This window comes from Arabidopsis lyrata (assembly GCF_000004255.2).
Source record: "Arabidopsis lyrata subsp. lyrata unplaced genomic scaffold ARALYscaffold_8, whole genome shotgun sequence".
Taxonomy (NCBI): Eukaryota; Viridiplantae; Streptophyta; class Magnoliopsida; order Brassicales; family Brassicaceae; genus Arabidopsis; species Arabidopsis lyrata.
Genome location: NW_003302548.1, coordinates 22,224,495 through 22,241,864, shown reverse-complemented (window position 1 = coordinate 22,241,864; position 17,370 = coordinate 22,224,495). Strand labels below are relative to the sequence as shown.

At 34.7% G+C, this 17,370-nt stretch overlaps 6 protein-coding genes across 8 annotated transcripts; 1 reads left to right on the top strand and 5 right to left on the bottom strand.

Moving 5' to 3' along the window:
- Positions 1-2: 2 nt before the first annotated feature.
- Positions 3-2,359, bottom strand: LOC9302769 (telomere repeat-binding factor 2). 3 transcript variants are annotated; one of them, XM_021024107.1, is made up of 6 exons: positions 2,106-2,359; positions 1,377-1,585; positions 1,071-1,270; positions 893-977; positions 739-822; positions 3-653 (listed from the first exon to the last, which is right to left on the bottom strand). In XM_021024107.1, exons 2-6 carry the CDS (start codon positions 1,524-1,526, stop codon positions 294-296), a joined length of 879 nt encoding a protein of 292 aa, XP_020879766.1. In that variant the 5' UTR covers positions 1,527-1,585; positions 2,106-2,359; the 3' UTR covers positions 3-293. The 3 variants fall into 3 exon arrangements, with proteins under 3 accessions (XP_020879766.1, XP_020879763.1, XP_002864993.1); XM_021024104.1 differs by having other exon boundaries at positions 1,377-1,631; positions 2,075-2,274; XM_002864947.2 differs by having other exon boundaries at positions 1,377-2,274.
- Positions 2,360-2,559: 200 nt separating this feature from the next.
- Positions 2,560-4,171, top strand: LOC9301068 (NADH dehydrogenase [ubiquinone] iron-sulfur protein 4, mitochondrial). The gene is made up of 5 exons (XM_002866650.2): positions 2,560-2,886; positions 3,017-3,105; positions 3,364-3,493; positions 3,569-3,598; positions 3,932-4,171. Exons 1-5 carry the CDS (start codon positions 2,728-2,730, stop codon positions 3,986-3,988), a joined length of 465 nt encoding a protein of 154 aa, XP_002866696.1. The 5' UTR covers positions 2,560-2,727; the 3' UTR covers positions 3,989-4,171.
- Positions 4,172-4,244: 73 nt separating this feature from the next.
- Positions 4,245-4,910, bottom strand: LOC9301067 (cysteine-rich and transmembrane domain-containing protein A). The gene is made up of 3 exons (XM_021015440.1): positions 4,783-4,910; positions 4,548-4,689; positions 4,245-4,443 (listed from the first exon to the last, which is right to left on the bottom strand). Exons 1-3 carry the CDS (start codon positions 4,826-4,828, stop codon positions 4,398-4,400), a joined length of 234 nt encoding a protein of 77 aa, XP_020871099.1. The 5' UTR covers positions 4,829-4,910; the 3' UTR covers positions 4,245-4,397.
- Positions 4,911-5,698: 788 nt separating this feature from the next.
- LOC9301066 lies at positions 5,699-8,675 on the bottom strand. Its single transcript, XM_021016036.1, has 10 exons — positions 8,463-8,675; positions 7,971-8,184; positions 7,663-7,820; positions 7,438-7,583; positions 7,281-7,340; positions 7,092-7,184; positions 6,803-6,964; positions 6,618-6,724; positions 6,334-6,482; positions 5,699-6,249 (listed from the first exon to the last, which is right to left on the bottom strand). Exons 1-10 carry the CDS (start codon positions 8,566-8,568, stop codon positions 5,984-5,986), a joined length of 1,461 nt encoding a protein of 486 aa, XP_020871695.1. The 5' UTR covers positions 8,569-8,675; the 3' UTR covers positions 5,699-5,983.
- A 3,862-nt stretch (positions 8,676-12,537) lies between these two features.
- Positions 12,538-13,869, bottom strand: LOC9301065. The gene is made up of 3 exons (XM_002864944.2): positions 13,339-13,869; positions 13,078-13,253; positions 12,538-12,837 (listed from the first exon to the last, which is right to left on the bottom strand). The coding sequence occupies exons 1-3, from the start codon at positions 13,589-13,591 to the stop codon at positions 12,724-12,726; spliced, it is 543 nt and encodes a 180-aa protein (XP_002864990.1). The 5' UTR covers positions 13,592-13,869; the 3' UTR covers positions 12,538-12,723.
- Positions 13,870-15,331: 1,462 nt separating this feature from the next.
- Positions 15,332-17,364, bottom strand: LOC9301064 (ruvB-like 2). The gene is made up of 2 exons (XM_002864943.2): positions 16,532-17,364; positions 15,332-16,189 (listed from the first exon to the last, which is right to left on the bottom strand). Exons 1-2 carry the CDS (start codon positions 17,278-17,280, stop codon positions 15,529-15,531), a joined length of 1,410 nt encoding a protein of 469 aa, XP_002864989.1. The 5' UTR covers positions 17,281-17,364; the 3' UTR covers positions 15,332-15,528.
- Positions 17,365-17,370: the final 6 nt, after the last annotated feature.

The following is a 17,370-nucleotide window of genomic DNA, read 5'->3' as shown; positions in this document are numbered from 1 at the left end:
TCTCTCTTCAAACCAATTCCAAGGTTACTAAACAGATCAGCCACATACATTAAAAGATCAGTTATACAGAATCTCAGACTTGGATAAAGAACATACATATGATCAAACTGTGGATTTACACTGTTACTAACCAAAAAAAGAGAGCATAAAGGTTTGGAAACTTTTTAAGACTCTGCAGGTGATGAGATATCGCCTGATTCAAGACCGGAACTCTTAAGAAACCAGTAAAACTACTAAGTATATATGGCTTACTTTGTTACAAAACTTCCCCATGATGGCTATTTATTTCTGTTTCACCAAGGATGATTACGGATCCTGAACTTCAAAGCTTTCATTGCTGCCTTTGCAAATATCTGAGCAGCTTCAGCTTCTGCTTCTGCTCTTTCTGCCTCTTTTGCTGCTTCTTCAGCCTCTGTGATAGCAAATTCTGCCTCTGCTACTGCTCTTGCTGCAGCCTCTGCAGCTTTTTGAGCTGTCATGCCTTTTATCATAAATAACTCACCGTCTACTCGGGACTTAGTGAGGCTTTTGGCGCCGTTCTCCTCGGGTTTTGGTGGGTCTTTCTTGTTGTTTCCTTCCAGAAAGAGTTGAGGAGACATCTGTCTTGCTCCTACGGGGATAAAATTAGAAGAAAACCTGTACTTGTGCTTTATCTGAAAGTGAGAAATCACCAAGTAAGTATTTGAAAATTCTGAGAGTAAGGAAGTGTTTGTAATCATGGATCTTATGTGTGTTTACCTTAACTAATGTTCCATTCGATGATAAATGCTTTAATCGTACTGCGACATGTCTTTTCATATTCGGTGGAGTCTTGAAATTCTCCTGAAATTTTAACAGCTACTAAGTATGCAGCTAACCCCAAAGAAACATAGAATCCCAATGGTAGAAATACCTCTATATACAGAAAGATCGATGTTCTGTCAGAACCGCGCAGTTCCTTCAAGTTAGTAATTGCCTCCAAGATGATCTTATCCAAACTACAAGAACAGACAATAGCTCAAGATCAAATCTTTATGAACTCAAGAAAATCTTTATGTGGTGCATGAGTCAGAACTTTGCATGAAGCAAACCTTGTAATTGATCTCTTTGAAGCACAAGAACCTCCAGGGGAAGTTGGTTTTGCCCGTTCATCGTCATTAGCCAAAGCCACAATGCTAAGAGCTGTGTTGTTATCATCCTGTATAGTAGCCGGCGGAGTCATTTTAAGCGCAAGTTTAGCCTTCTTCCTTGAACCCCATAAAGCTGTCACGCTTATGTTTCTCCATTTGTCCTGTTACGCTTTGAACTATCAAGATTAGTCCGAAACAGGCGATCAAAACCTCAAAAAGCAGATCTCTAAGTGCCACAATTTCTTGTATCGAGTAATATTCTATTACCTTAAGATCAACATTTGAGCGAGACTTAAGGATTAAGCTAAACTCAGTATCGGAGAGTATGGTACGCCACTTCCCAGTGCCATGCTTAAGAACTCCAGCTTTAAGAGCTGCTTCTTCTTCCGGTGTCCACTTCTGCTTTGGGGCACCCATCCACAGTTATCAAAAGATCTCACTTTTAAAAAAAAAGAAGTTGAATTTTCTTCTATTCTCTGCCAAGAGATGCGAACACTAAAACCTTAGAATCTGTGAAATGAGCTGTGAACAAAAACAAAAAGACCACATCAACGCCATTGTTGAACATTCAACTGATATGTAGCAACCTATTCTTATCCAAAAGAATCTAAATTTTGAAATTGGAAGTAGAGGAATTTTGGTCATCTAACAAGTGATTTGTGAATGCTTTTTTTTTCAACCATTTTTGTTACAGAAACAAGCACAATGGAAATCAATCTAATCCAGCAGATACACAAAGCCATAGAAATGATGGCGAATTAAATACGCCCCAAAGCTCAATTCAACAAATCAACGAGTGAATCTCGAACCAAAAAGAGGATCAAATTCCATTAACAACGTCGCAAATCAACAGGAATTTGGAAATTCAGCCAACAATCAAAATCATTAGCGAAATTACCGACCGAAATCAAATGGGGCAATCGGAGAAAATATAAAAATGGAAAATTCGGAGAATTAAAGAGAACCAGCAATGAGGAAGGAGGAGAAGAAACATGCCAGATCAAACGAAACCAAAGGAGAGTATTCGAGAGAGACACTTGATGATGAAAGCTAATTCCTTGTGTAGATGTGTCATAGATTAAATGCGAATCTTAGAATTTCGCTGAAACGAACGAAGAAGAAGAAGACCAGAGAGACTGTATAAGGAAGAATATCCATAGAAACGAAAACACAAACTTGAGCTTTTCTTTTGTATTCAGGCTAAGGAAAGATGTAACCCTTCATTTCTTCAAATTCACAAATTTGCCTCAGATTTTATTAAATTACACATAACACCTATTAAATAAATAAATAGGCTCAACCAGAATAATAATATTTTAAAATAGCATATACATATAGGATTTATTTATTTTATATGATAAAAACTTTAAAATTATTTGAAATACAGTAAGATAGGAGGAATTGGGTTAAATTGATACCACAGATAGTTTAGGGAGAATTAAATATTTTCATATAATAGTGACCGAAAGCATAATTTATAAACATTGAATGGCCAGATTGAAATATGTTTTTGTTTCCCTTGGCCATTTTTTTTTTTTCCTAAAATCACAGAAATAGAAGAAACCGAAGCGAAATCAAAAAGCTCAGAGATTTTCCAGATTTCTCTAATTGCGTGACGATGGCGCTTCGTGCTACTACTCAAGGGACTAGCCGTATCGCGGCGACGCTCCGGCGTGTTGCTCGGCCTTTCTCTACTGACGCGGTGGTTGAGTCGGATTACAAGCGTGGCGAGATCGGTAAGGTCTCCGGAATCCCAGAGGAGCATCTTTCCCGCAAGGTAAAGAAGCATTCGATTTAGAAAATTAGGGTTCGTGATCGGAGAATGTTCTTAATTGAGCTAAATCGTGTGTACTTGGTTTGATTTCTGAATCGAATGGTCTAAAAGATATTGAATTTGGAATTTGCAGGTGATAATATACTCACCTGCTAGAACAGCTACCCAGTCAGGATCTGGAAAACTTGGAAAATGGAAGATTAACTTCGTCTCCACCTTAAAGTATGAACCTTTTCTCATTCATTTCTTAGTTTTGTCTTTTTGATTAAGATAGTCCTCTCTTGGCTCACTCTTTGATCATAATATGAGTTTTATCCTTAATGTCATATCTTTGCAATACTAAAGTCTTCTGCTTGTGAGTAGTAGTAGTCCATCACTTGTTGATTAGATTTAGCCTTTGGCAGGCCAATAGCTTCTGGTATCAGTTATTTGTTCCATGTGTAATGACGTCGCTTCTCTATGGCATTGATATGTTTGTAGGTGGGAGAATCCATTGATGGGATGGACTTCTACAGGTGACCCCTATGCCAATGTTGGTGACTCTGCTCTTGCTTTTGATTCTGAAGAAGCTGCTAAGTCTTTTGCTGAGCGTCATGGTTGGGATTATAAAGTACGTTGTTTCCTTCTGCAATTTTTTTCTCGTCGTATTCAGAGTACTGAAAAATTTACATCTAACTCATTGCAGGTCAAGAAGCCCAACACACCGCTATTGAAGGTTAGTAACTATCTTTTAGCTAATGCCACAGTTATGACTAACGTGCTTTACTCATATGAGGCGTTTAAATCTAAGCTGGAGATTCACAGGAACCTTTACATGTTAATAGATAGGATATTTTAGTCTCTAATTTAAGATTGTGTTTCATTAAGGAACTGCTTTAACTTAACTCATATTGCTTCATCAGAAATGGTTAGCTGCCTCTAGTTTAAGATTAGCCGACTAGTTTGGACAGCGATTGTCTCTTTCGCTCCTTGGATTTATTGGTAGAACATTCTTTAGATTGAAGTTATAACCTAACCCTTGATGGTTCATCATCTACTATCACTGCAGGTCAAGTCTTACTCGGATAACTTCAAGTGGAAAGGCAATCCTCAACCAGAAAACTGATCTCACACCTTCTTCTTCCAGGAGAAAACCTCATTTGATAAAAATTCTCATGTTTCTGTGTTATTTAGCATCTTTGAGCTTTTTGTTTGAAAAGAACCATTATCCATGGCTTTGTTTCCTTATTACAATAATATGATGATGATGAAACACACTCCTTTGATATGTCATCAAGAATTCAGATCATTTATTTTACTGGTTTATTTCGAATTGGTGTGAATATGAAAAAGAGAGAGATGGTCAATAATAATCCATAAGATACCAAAAAGTTAAAAGACAAATTCGAATTGAAAGAAGATAACAACAGAAGAGAGATTGTTGAACGAGACAAGAAAATCTTGTCTTTTAACATTACATAACATATATGAAATAGAATCGTTGACTGAGGCAACAACGTATCATCATCCTTCGATCAGAAACATGCATCCAAGAGACAGCAACAACAGAGCGCAGCCAAACTGTGACGTATATATGAACAGAGAAAACGCGTATTAATACAGTATTAAAACCTAAATACAAAACTAAACAATAAACTAAAGTAGAGATGGGATCAAGAACGTACCATCCTTCAAGCATACCGGCGTTTTGCTTCTGCTGCGGAGCTTGAGAGTATTGCTGCGGAGGATAACCTTGAGCAGGGTATCCCTGAGCATATCCCGGCGGAGGATAACCGGCCGGAGGATAACCGTCCTTAGGTGGATACCCTTTAAACCGGAATTCAAGAGCAAATTAAACTAGCAGATCGAAGAAGAGAAACCAACTATCCAAAACTAAAGAAAAGAAGAAAAAGATAATACCTTGGGGAGGAGGAGCACCGACAGGATGTTGTTCTTGATGATACATCTTTCTTCTTTCCTCTTCTTTTTTTTTTTTTTGAGTTCTTTGAGTTTTTTTCTTTCTTTCTTTCTTTCTTTATCTCTTTGTTTAAGCAAACTCTGTTTCTTTCCTTTATAGCGAAGCTATGCCGGTGAAGAATAATAGATATTTTTTTTAACTCTTCTTAATTTAATAAAGCAGAAAATAAAGAAATTATTCTTTTTTTTTTTTTTGGTGAATATAAAGAAAATATTCTAAAAAAGGGTCTTTCTTGCATCATAAAGCATACGAATAAATGTTAAGGGTATTTCTTTGAAAATTAGGTGATCTTCTGTGCTAGACACTTGACCGTACAAGAATTTTTAATTTTATTTCAACTACTCTACTATTAGAATCATTAATTATGGAATAAATATATCAGAGAAGGGGTTTTAACACTGCTTCATAGTTTTAAATTCAGACACTTGACCGTACAAGAATTTTTAATTTTATTTCAACTACTCTACTATTAGAATCATTAATTAAGGTACTATGAAGTTAAAATTTAAGCTTCCCTCTTTTGGGCTTTAGACTCCGGGGATATCTTTGTTTTCCGCCGGCTTAATTAAATTAAAAAGAATTAAGCAAATTATGTAAATAAATTGATTTAAAAATTTAAGGTACTATGAAGTTAAAATCACTATTTGACATAAAAAAAAATTCATAAAATTCAGTCAATTTTTCACTATCAACGTTTTCCTTGTACTTTAAGTTTATAATAACAGAAGAAAACCAAATTTAATACAACCTCCTCGCTTGAATAGAGAAAATTTCAGAATTCGAGAAAAATATGACTTTTAAGTTTTAACCACCCATATGCAAGTCCATGTTCCCATGTCATAGATAATCTTATTGTAATATTCGAAATATTAATATCCATTCACATCACCATGAAAAGTAGAACCCATTAAAGACCATAAAAAAAGAAGGCTCATTGCATTTTTGTCTACACACAAACATGACACAACCTAAAAACCAATTAGGATCGTCACAACAAATCGTGGTCTCATCAACAAAAAAGAAAGCTAAAACACTAACCAAGTCATAAAAGAAGAAAGCAACTTTACCTACACGAGCTCTCTCTCTTTCTACAAAAGAGTTCATTTTCTCTCTAAACGGTATGAAACTTAAAACTGGCTTGGTTCAGAACCAACGCAGCCATTTCCGTGGTCGGTTTGTGCTAGAAGACCCTTTTCTTGGTGTTACACTGATCCTATCGGCATTTACTGCTGCCCATTTTCCAAAATCGGGTGACGAAACCAATTCTTGAACGGCCTTGGTTGTGCTATCCTTAGTGAGCTTTTTCCATTCTTCTTTTGTTAGTTGGCTCCTTTCAGGAGTTTTATGGAAAGAGGATGGAAAGGTATCTGATTCAGATGGTGAAGATTCTCGCATCCCGTTGTTGATTCCTGAAAAGAATCATTGCAAAAGCTTATTCTTGGTTTCAATATAAGTATAAGATTGTAATTTGAGAGAGAGATCAAATATCAGACCTCCTGATGGAGAAGCAAAAGTAACACGGTTGCGAAATTCAGAGGCATCAGGACTCTTTCGCATAAAGTCATGGAGATATCCCGGGACGGATGGTATATCAGCATCACGAATTGCCTCCCAGATTCCTAGCAGTAAATTCAATGGAATCCTGTTCCAAAGAAACCAACTTGCATTCAAAATTGTACATTTTCAGGGATATAGATGCTGTATAATCAGGCGAACGAGAACAAACATAGTTTGGTTTGTTGAAGAAAACAGATCAAAGAGATTGGTCGCAACTCACTCGTATAAAAGTAGAAGGAACTTCAGTCTGGTTATCTTCTTCAAAGTCGATGACATAAGAATTACAGATATCAGGGCTCCTCCAGCAAGCAGCGGATCAACAGAGCTCTGTAAACAACAGATTCTTGTTAAAAAGATCAATTGGTTAAAAGGAGAAGTATACTTTGAGGGACACTGGAAAAAAACCTGAAGGATCAAAACGGCAGCCATAATTCGGATGGACCAAGAAACAAATAGTGATGTGCTAACGTCAATGGAGCCATCTTCAGTCAGCATAAGTTTCCTCACGGTCCAAAATCCGAAAAATGCTCCACCCAAAGATAGAAACGCCCCCACAAAAATCGCTACCTGCAAAACCAAATTGCGGATTATTTCTTTAAAATGGGCGTTTTAACCAGCAAATGCTGACTGATGCAAGACACACCTCTAAATTTACAACAGCTGCAATGTATTGACATTATCAAAACTTACATACAGGTGTGTACATTTCTTCGTCGATTCCCATCTCTGTTAGCAGACTTTGAAACAATCCAGGTATGTAGCGAAGAAGAAAACCACCCAAACCAAGCTGGAAAGAAGGAAACAATCTTGTGAATGGTACATAAAACAAGAAAGTCAGAGAAAACGAAAGAGCAAGAAAAAGGAAAAATTATTCAACAATCACCAGGGATGAGTAAATGAACAATGCAAATGAACTCCGTCCAGTTGGTAGAAGCTTCATTCCCTGTATACATAAAATTACAAAACCGAAATCAGAGAGTTAATACCCTCTCTTCTACAGGTCAACACGATAAACAAAGTGAACAAAAAAACGAAGTTACCTGAAAGAGAACAAGCAGCACGACAAGGATAATACCAACAGCCATGGCACTACTGTAGTAAAACGCTAAAGATTGGCTCAGTGTAGAAGCCGAAGCCAGTAATACAGCACCAAGGATTAAGAATACTATGCGATACATAAATAATTCTGCAAAGCCGAAAATTGATAGATTAGAAAAGTAGAACAAATTTCCAAACCAGAAAGAAAGAAAGAAAATGCAAGGCACCTTCTACAGCAGACATTTCCAAAGTGACCTTGTTAGAGCTAGCTACTCTAACATCAAGGATTTTGTGGTCGAAGGGGGACATTGTCTGAACCCATGAACCCTTAGAGGCTTTCTCCCACCGACTATGAGGGCACATTCCAATTGCACGCGACAAATTCCTTTAAACACACAAATCATGGAAACATTTTAGATCTATGATAACCGAACCATATATTCTGTACCAAGGAACTTACAGAAACTGGTTTGGACTATAAAATATGAAGAAATATCAAGAATTCAAGTCCAACAGCAAAAGATAAAAGACTCACCGGTGGAAGCAAACGTCAATGCTGCTTGTTTTCCCAACGGTTGACGCGTTAACTACCAACTTGAGTGAATGTGCATACTTGTCTATATGCTTAAACCTTCGAAGTCCATGGATATGAATCCTCTCACAAAGAACTGTTCTATCTGGCTTCAATCCAGGAGAACCCTTAACCTCTAAACTAGGAGTCACTTGAAGCTCTCCAGTTTCTCCCACAACTGTCCCATAAGGTTACAAGACATTAACCACAACACAATTACAAATTCATTCAACTAGATTAGTAAAGTATATACTAATTTGTCTTTAGTCGCTTACGAGAATCAACAATTTAGGATTTTCAGAGCGTAGGAATCTCAAAGCGGGTCAAAGAAAAATCAAATTCGAGTACTCAAGTGCTCAAAATTACTTGAGCGATAAACCCTAAATTACTAAAATTTCAACCCACAATTTCACAAAACCAAAACTGGACAATAAGTAAAAATTAAGAAAACCTCACCGAACTGGAGTTCATTGGATGATACAAGAGAAGCGAAAGCAAAGAGATGTAGCAAGATGATTCCGACAACGACGCCGGAGTTTCGGAAAAGACGATAATCACCCATTGATTTCTTCTGGGTTTCAGGGCGCGTACTTGAATCAAAAAAGCAAATAAGAATAAATCCTGAGGGTATTTATGGTAACTTGAAAGAATATAAAACACCGTGGACTCTCGGCCTTGTTAATGGGCCTTCGTAAGCCCAATGCTAAAAGATGAATAAATTCCATTGCTTTTCCTCTATTTCATGCTTCTATTTTCTTAACTAGAAATGGACCCACGCGTTGCGTGGGTTTAATAATATATATTCAAATTTTTATAGTTTTGTAAATTACATTATTTAAAAAAAATTTACTCGAATACTATTTAAAATATATATGTAATTCTATTGGTAAAAAGCGGTTATATAATATAATATAAATGTTATAAGTGATAATTGTATAGATGTACACGTCTATTTATAATATGCTACATATATTAAACGATTTTTTTTGTATTTGACTTAGTATCCTATGACCGTTCATTATATATATTCTCTTTCAGTGCATGAATTCTTATGAATAACATTTTTTTTTATAATTCTAGAAACTCAAATGTGATATTTTAAATGTAGTTTATTTTTCTAATTTATATCTATTGTATTTAGAAGAAAAAAAGAAAAAAAAAATACTTATATATATCTCATTTTATATATTTGCTTTTTCTTTAGGAATTTAGCTTTCTGACACTAATTTTGTCACTATTATTTTTTTTTTACTTTTTTGTTTCTATCTTATTAAATTCAATGTTGTAATTGTGCTTTTTCTACTTCTTTTTGATATTTTTAAAATAAACTTTTATATTTTTAATAAGTGCATAATATTTGTATTACTATCAAATGCATTTATACATTTACTTATATAAAATTTTATATTATATTTATAAAAAGCTAAAATATTAAAAGTATACATAATTATATTTTATTTTTTTTAAAATTATTATACACGATACTATTTAGCTATATTTTAACATTTTGTTTACTATAGTTTACAAACTAATCAACTATTGTTTCAATTAGTAATATGTCCTAAGATTCATCACTAATTCACTATATAGTTTTTTAAAAATCTAAAAATGTATGCCTTTTCAACTTTCATAAAATTTTAGAATTACCCAACATATTGATTTTTAAGTATTTCATGATTCATTACTATATTTGTTTTTTGAAAGTTAATAAATGTATGATCTTTCAACTTTCATATAATTTTTGCAATATCCATCATATTGATTTTGAATATATCAATTTTAAAAATGAAATATCCATCATATTGATTTTTAATATCTCAATTTTAAAACAGAAATGTTTATAAAATTTTAAATATGATTAATCTTAAACATTTTCTCGCTAAAATTCAATTTCTATTATTATGTATAAGTTTATATTTCTTTGTGTTTTACTTATAATATTAATTCATTTGTATTTAACTTAAATATTTTTAATCATAAATAACAATAACTAAAAATAAATATATATTTAATGAGCATTTAAAATAAATCATATTTTTAATTTTTTGATTAAACGCATGCTTAGGTGAATGATGATGTTGATAGCCTAGATGGAGAGAAGACTAAATTATATTATTATGTATAAATTTATATTTCTTTTATTTATTTATAATATTAATTTATTTGTATTTAACTTAAATATTTTTAATCATAAATAACAATAACTAAAAATAAATATGTATTGAATGAACATTTTAAATAAATTATATTTTTAATTTGTAATTAAATGTATGTTTAGATGGATGATGATGTGGATAGCGTAGATGAAGAGAAGACTCTCCTATTATATCTATAGATTCCACTACGCTTTGGAATTTTACCCAAAAAAAGTCATAGACTACTCACTTTTTTCATTTGTTGATAAAAAAAAAAAAGTCATAGACTACTCGATGTGACACATTATTCGTCTATACACAATTCTTTTGGCGGTATAATGCAATTTGGGAAAAATATTATTAAAATTCACAACTTATTCAATTGATCTAAATCTTCAACTCACAACGAAAAGAAATAAATATTAAACTTATATTGACTTTCCAAATAAATATTAAACTTATGTTGACTTTCCAAATAAACACCAAACTTTCATGGACTTGGCCATATTAGGCATGAAGTGTGTTAACAGACAATGTTAACGGGATTAATTTTCTGTTAACAGACCCGCTAATTAAAAATGACAATATTGTTGAACTATAATCAAATCTCATCTAAGTCATATAACCTAAAGTCGTATTCATATAAGTTAATTAGTTATTTACCTAAGAGTCACGAATTTACGTACGTATAGTTGTGTATATTCGTAAAGTTGTGTCTTTTCGATTAACACATATACGTACACGTTGTTTCGTGTTGTATAAGTAGATCGAGTCAAACTCAATAACATTATTGTGTGTAATACATTTTATCTTATCAATAAAGATCAAGTTTCTTCGTACTCTATTTTTCATTTTGGTTTTGTTCTTCATACTCTGTTAAAACAGAGTTCGTTTGTTGATCAAAACACTAACAAGTATTCCTTCTAAACATAAAACGACGTTGTTTTGTCGTAACTGTTCAATAAAATCCCGAGTTTCAAATCATACTGTATTTAAGGTTAGGGATTTTGCTCGATTTGGGGATCTAAGATTGACTTTAGGGATTTAATTCAATCGTTACGACAAAACGAAGTCGTTTTGTTGTTATATGAAACAATGTCGTTATCAATTAACATATATGTTAACAGAAAATTACCTCCGTTAACGAGATATATTAACGCACTTAACGTCGTATCTAATATGGTCAGGTCAACGGAAGTTTGATATTTATTTGGAAAGTCAACATAAGTTTGATATTTATTTCGTTTTGTCATGAGTTGAGGATTTATTAACCCACTTAACGTCGTACCTAATATGGTCAGGTCAACGGAAGTTTTATATTTATTTGAAAAGTCAATGAAAGTTTGGTGTTTATTTGAAAAGTCAACATAAGTTTATTATTTATTTGGAAAGTCAATATAAGTTTGATATTTATTTCGTTTCGTCATGAGTTGAGAATTTAAATCAACGTTTTGAATAAGTTGGGGATTTTAACGAAATTTTTTCCCAATGCAATTTTAAAAATAAATGCTCAAGAATCATTTCTTGGTGAAGAAAATTTAATTTGGTTATTAATGTCTGTGTATATCACGTCCAATGCCGTGATGCTTATAAAATATGGTTGCTTGGATGGTTAATGGTGGACTATTAAAGAGACTGAAAATGATTGAGCTGTTAATTACGTTACGTCGACTTAACTGAACAAAAGGGAATGATGCATTAGTGATTTATTTGAATTATTGACTGCATAACTATGATTGACAAAAAATGCCGACCAAATGATCTGCCAACCATATTTTAAAAGCAGACAATGAGACAATACATTTACATTTTCTTACAAATAAAAATGTAAACTATAGTTAGTTATTCAATAATTACCATTGCCTTAATACTCGCTCAACGCTTATCATTTGGTTAGTTGACTCTTGACTGGTTGTTTAAGCCTAACATCTTCACATGAAACGTTATGATTGGATCATACGATATGACGTAAATTCTAATTAGGTCCAACACAACAACAATATCCAAACGTATACGAACTGTCGGTTTACCCTTTTCATTATTACATACATTGTTTCAGGAAATAAATGATTTGTGGAATCTTGAATCTGCAAAATATTTCCGGTTATATACAATCAGTAGGTCCAGTACATACATGGGACAACATTTAAGCCGAAAAAAACACAGTTTTTGGATTGAAACAAATATACAATTAGGTATCATGTCGCAAAACAAAAAGTTTGAATAAGCTTAATTCAATTATCGGTTGATAAAAAATTATGCATACCTTAGTAAAAGATAACCTTAAAATGTCATATTTCAGCCACACAATTTCGTTTTTGCATTTTCGATACGAAAATTTCGAAGAGATTCGTCTCTAATGTGCGTTAATTTTGTTTCCGATATCTTTAAAACTCTTATGGATATTTCTATTTTTTTTTCTTTTCAAGTGTTAGAACAATTGTAACGATTAAAGAAGTTCTTGAAAATATTTGTCCAGACTGAATCTCATTAAAGCCACATAAAACAGTAACATCGCTTTACATAAATCTTTCAATGTTGTCGGATAGTTGCTTTAAGAATATCTACGCTTTCAAGATCTCTCATGAGGATCCAAATTCGGGGATGCTGTGTAAAGCTGGCCTCCACCCACCGCCACCTCTTCCTCCACCGTGGCTCCTCCTCATAAACCCATCTCCCCCGTTTTCTCCGGCGACCTATAAGATCGGTCGAATTAAATTAGCATTCGTATAGATTCATAATGATAAAAGGACAAAGCGATCAGAGCAATGTGACCAGGACAGTCATGTACAAATATCATATTCATCATATCTTAATTAAAATCAAACTTAGTGCTCCAATAATATATTTTATGATGAAAAATAAAATCTGAACGTGGTAAAACGTAAAAGAAAGTCCTCAAAGTGACGATGAGAGTATTATTAACATGCACTTACCGCATCATTAGCTCCATCTTGGTTCGGATCCGGGTTGACTCGGCCCGTTTCCTGATGATCCAGCTTCTTCTTCCTGTGTTTCTTCGTCTTCTTCTTCGTCAAGTCAAGCCCTCCTCCTTCTTTCAATAACTTCCCAAGCTTCACACACTTCTTCGTCGCAAACTCGTTCAAAACCTCTGAATGGTCAAATTGTCAACAATTTTTAATAAATCATTATATTACAGAAAAACAAAACAGAGAAATTGAGTTAAGAGTGTATACCTTCGAAGCTGACGAGACGATACACATGTCCGATGAGTAAAGTGTCGTCAGGACGAAGGAGCTTAAGCTGCTTCAATGGCGATCCTTTCTCGTTCTTCATCGTAGGTGACGTCACCACCACCGCAACGTAATGACCAGGATTGGATTTCATGACATCACTCGCTGTCACTGACCAGTAAATCCTCTCCACCTTGTTCTCCGCCGGGTGATGAATCAAAACCGTCGCTGCTTCCGCCGCTTGACAATTCCCCATTTTTATTTTTTTGCAAAAAAGAAAGAGTTTTGATTTTTTTTGTTGGGTTCCTGTCTGAAACTAAAGTACTATATAAGAAAAGATTGTATCGGTTTTAATAAATAGTGACGTCAGAATTCTTCATCATTTGGGATTGTCAGGTTTGACAAAGAGGTCGCTTGAGATCGATAAAATGGATTAAAGTATTAAACACAAGCAACAAAATTAGGAAAATAAAAAGAGAAGAAGAAAAAGAACACAGAGAGAAGAAGTTGTAAATTAAAGATGTCACAAGAGATTAAGCAATGAGACGAATAAATAAAGAGGTTGGGGGTGGTAGATCTATTTATTTTATTTCTTATGTTTAATGATAATGACATTTGAATTTCATATGAAATTAATAAATGTTATTTAAGGATCTTGCATATGGCAACCAATGAACTGATTAACGACATGTTTAATTCTCTTGAATTATTAAGTTGACTAGAGGTTATGGTATCTAATTAAAAACCAAATTAGACTGTAAATTTAATGACCAACCATCTTTTTATCAATACTATTCAACCATTTAAATTTAGAAAGTAATATATTGATGATTTGATAACTAATTAAAGGGAAAATAATAATAATTACTGATTAAGAAATATTTTAAATGTGTAATCTATATATTTAGAGGAAAATAATATGATCAAAGGTTGATTCTTCTTCTTTTTTTTTTGACTTTATGTAATTTGTTTTACGTATGGATTGATTGCTGTTTTTATGGCTTTAATGTGTGATACGACTCTCTGAAATGATATCCGAGCAACACGCGAAACTAAAGTCCATTTTACATGTTATTTGAACTAAAGTGTGGTTGATAACAAAATCTTTAGGGATTTGAATATTCATTCTCTTGTAAAGATAAGAAATCCGAATATTCATCTAAATTTAAATTTTATGTAATGACCATTCACATATTTCTTTAATTTCGAATAATGACAAAGATTGTTTTGACGAAAAAAAATATTACAAGTAAAGGCTGTTGCAAATTTACGAAGGAAGCGTGTTGATTTGGAGTTACGGTAACAGTGAGAGATTGGATAGAATGTAGTGTGGGTCCCATTACGAGTCGAATCAGATGGTTTGATGACCGTTGGATTCACGTTAGTCTCATTCTTGACCGTCAGATTAAGAAACGATGTATCTGATAACTCTGTCACAATGGCAGAGTACCGAAAGACACTGCGACTCTTTACTGTCTCTATTTTCAATAGATTTGTTCGGCTTTTTATAATGCATATTTTTGGTCGAGCATTCACCAACGTGTGATGTTTTTATTTTTGATTTACTTGCAAGTGATGTGTAAATTAGATGAAATCAACCCATGAGTTTGGATCCTTTTGTGTGGCCACTAATCATTAACTCTATTTCCACAAAGCCGTTTGTTTTGAAAGTTTATTCGAGAAATATCAAGGACACACGTTTTCAAATTTAGTTAATTATTCACTAAACAAGTTGAAATCGACCCGACCAAGCAAAATAAATTCGTTACACCAAAACACGCCACCAAAAACCGATGAAGTCTGGTAAGAGAACACTCGTAATTAATTTTTTTCTCTAATGGAAGAAGAGCCTTGCATGCGTGTCAATTTTGCCCACTACACACGCATTCATTTACTATACTCGTCTATATTGGGCTTAAAGCCCATTAAAAGTCTTACCAGGCCGAATGAGACAAATTGAACCGAAATAAGTTGACCAAATCCAGACAAAATCAAATTTGTACCAAACCGATCTATATAGAATTTGGTAACATCATTTTTAAGAACCGAGCCCACCCATATTTGATCTAGTCTAACAAATCCATCGTTACAACTTTTTAAATAAAAAGTCCAAACATAATAAATCCGAGTTCAACATCCTAATCATACATATCATCACGAAACATAATAAATAAGGCAAACAGAGATGGATCCTCAGATCTGCATAGCATCTTGTTCGTCTTCTGCAGCAGCTTCATCGTTTTTGATAGGTTCACTGAACATATACTGACTCTGATACTCCACAAGATACTGCATCGATCTCCTCACATCCAAGAACAGTCGGTAAACTCTCTCAATATCCTCCACCTCCACGACTTTCCCTTTACGTTTCTGGCATGACAATGCAGCCGCGGTTATAAGATGAATCGCATACCTTAGAGATGTATCACGTCCGATCAATGTCAAAAGCTGTTTCGCCTCTTCGTTCATCTCAACGTCTTCTTCTTGGCAACGGATTTCTAAGATCTTCCTTATGTCATCGTCTGTGTAAGGTTGGGTAGTGATGATGAGAAGACGGTCAAGGAGATCGATCGGGATCCCGTGGGGTGATTTCTGGTTTGTGCCACGGATTGTCGTCACTCCTCGGTTTGTTGCCACCACGAGGATTGGTGACATTTCGTTTTCGAGAGCTCGGTTAAGGAATGAGAAGCATTCAATGTCGAGCATGTGGACTTCATCAATGAAGAGAACTCCGGGAACTATCTCTGCTTTTCCTTCTTCTCTCCATTCAGCTACTTTTGTATCAATTTGTTCCCGGACTTCTGATCGGATTTCTCCAGTATCGCCAGTGAAAAGGGCGAGAAACCCTTGTGTCCTGCAACAAACAAAGAAGAAATAAAGACAGTTACTCTCTATCAACAGATATTTCAAATTCCAATTTTGAAACCTAAATTGTTCTAACAGTACCAGCAACAGCACCAACAGAAGGTCATAGTTATAGTTATAGAGAGTGTTCACTACACACTGTGCAAAGATGTCTAACTGAACATAGAGCTAAAGAGTTTCAAAAACATATAAAGCAATGAAGTAACCTCAATTGACACATCGTATCTGAAATTACTGAACCAAATCAACTAAATTCCAAATCACCTAAGCAATAAAAAACTTCAATTCTGCAATCTACATTGATCATGTATTCAGGGAATGCTAAAAGTACCTGCTGTTGATAACATCAATCTCGTGAAGTGTCACACAATGCACAACCTCTTTCCTCTTCTGCAACTCACCTTCAGGGCACTGCACAAACTTAGTCTGCGCACCCATAGCATCATAATCTCGAGACCTCGAAAACGATCTTCCAAGCTTAGTAATCTTCCCAGTAGCCTTATCAATGGCAATAACATCACCACTCTGAACTTTCTCCTTGTTCAAAGCCTCAATCATCTTAGCTCCCATATCATACACAGTTTCCATATCCGTCGTCTTCATAGTCATCTTCCCAGACTTCGAAGCAACACCAGAAGAAGCAGGCCTATCAATCTGAACCTCCACAACTTCTCCTTCAATAACCTCAGTCTCTTCTTTGATCCTAACACCAATCGCTTTACGAAAAGACTGAGTCAAAGCTTCTGTCTTTGACATCTCTAATGAGAAAATCTCACTTCCTGCAATCATCGCAAAAGGAGTTTCCAATCCAAGCGATTTCGCCATACCCATCGCAATTGCGGTCTTACCTGTTCCGGGTTGACCCGCAAGTAGTATAGCCCGCCCCGCGATTTTCCCTTCTCTAATCATCTGAAGGATTACGCCGGCGGCTTTACGCGCCTTCACTTGACCGACCATTCCTTCGGAAACAGCTCGCGGCTCGAGAGCTGAGTCGAGACCTAGCCCTCGGATGTGCGAGTGTGCGCCGATTCGCTCGACTCTGGTTAAGTCCCGACTCTCTGATAACTTCAGTTCCGCCATATTCGATAATCGTCTTCGTGCGATTGAGGCGGAGGAAGAAGAAAAAAAGTGGAGGTTTTTAGGGTTTAGAGAAAAAGCTACACAATGGCA

Bases quoted from the DNA above. Each gene is read 5' to 3' on its own strand.
- LOC9302769 (XM_021024107.1), bottom strand. From the start codon at position 1,526: ATGGGTGCCCCAAAGCAGAAGTGGACACCGGAAGAAGAAGCAGCTCTT. The intron at 823-892 runs GTATTTCTACCA...TTAAAATTTCAG, and splicing joins CGATCTTTCTGTATATAGAG to GAGAATTTCAAGACTCCACC. The intron at 654-738 runs GTAAACACACAT...TCTCACTTTCAG, and splicing joins CGAATGGAACATTAGTTAAG to ATAAAGCACAAGTACAGGTT.
- LOC9301068 (XM_002866650.2), top strand. From the start codon at position 2,728: ATGGCGCTTCGTGCTACTACTCAAGGGACTAGCCGTATCGCGGCGACG. The intron at 2,887-3,016 runs GTAAAGAAGCAT...TGGAATTTGCAG, and splicing joins AGGAGCATCTTTCCCGCAAG to GTGATAATATACTCACCTGC. The intron at 3,599-3,931 runs GTTAGTAACTAT...CTATCACTGCAG, and splicing joins CCAACACACCGCTATTGAAG to GTCAAGTCTTACTCGGATAA.
- LOC9301067 (XM_021015440.1), bottom strand. From the start codon at position 4,828: ATGTATCATCAAGAACAACATCCTGTCGGTGCTCCTCCTCCCCAAG. The intron at 4,690-4,782 runs GTATTATCTTTT...TCCGGTTTAAAG, and splicing joins CGGTGCTCCTCCTCCCCAAG to GGTATCCACCTAAGGACGGT. The intron at 4,444-4,547 runs GTACGTTCTTGA...TATACGTCACAG, and splicing joins GCCGGTATGCTTGAAGGATG to TTTGGCTGCGCTCTGTTGTT.
- LOC9301066 (XM_021016036.1), bottom strand. From the start codon at position 8,568: ATGGGTGATTATCGTCTTTTCCGAAACTCCGGCGTCGTTGTCGGAATC. The intron at 7,185-7,280 runs GTGATTGTTGAA...CCTTCTTTCCAG, and splicing joins TGTTCATTTACTCATCCCTG to CTTGGTTTGGGTGGTTTTCT. The intron at 6,965-7,091 runs GTATGTAAGTTT...TTGGTTTTGCAG, and splicing joins ACGAAGAAATGTACACACCT to GTAGCGATTTTTGTGGGGGC.
- LOC9301065 (XM_002864944.2), bottom strand. From the start codon at position 13,591: ATGGGGAATTGTCAAGCGGCGGAAGCAGCGACGGTTTTGATTCATCAC. The intron at 13,254-13,338 runs GTATACACTCTT...TTGACCATTCAG, and splicing joins TCGTCTCGTCAGCTTCGAAG to AGGTTTTGAACGAGTTTGCG. The intron at 12,838-13,077 runs GTAAGTGCATGT...CCGATCTTATAG, and splicing joins AAGATGGAGCTAATGATGCG to GTCGCCGGAGAAAACGGGGG.
- LOC9301064 (XM_002864943.2), bottom strand. From the start codon at position 17,280: ATGGCGGAACTGAAGTTATCAGAGAGTCGGGACTTAACCAGAGTCGAG. The intron at 16,190-16,531 runs GTACTTTTAGCA...TGTTTGTTGCAG, and splicing joins ATTGATGTTATCAACAGCAG to GACACAAGGGTTTCTCGCCC.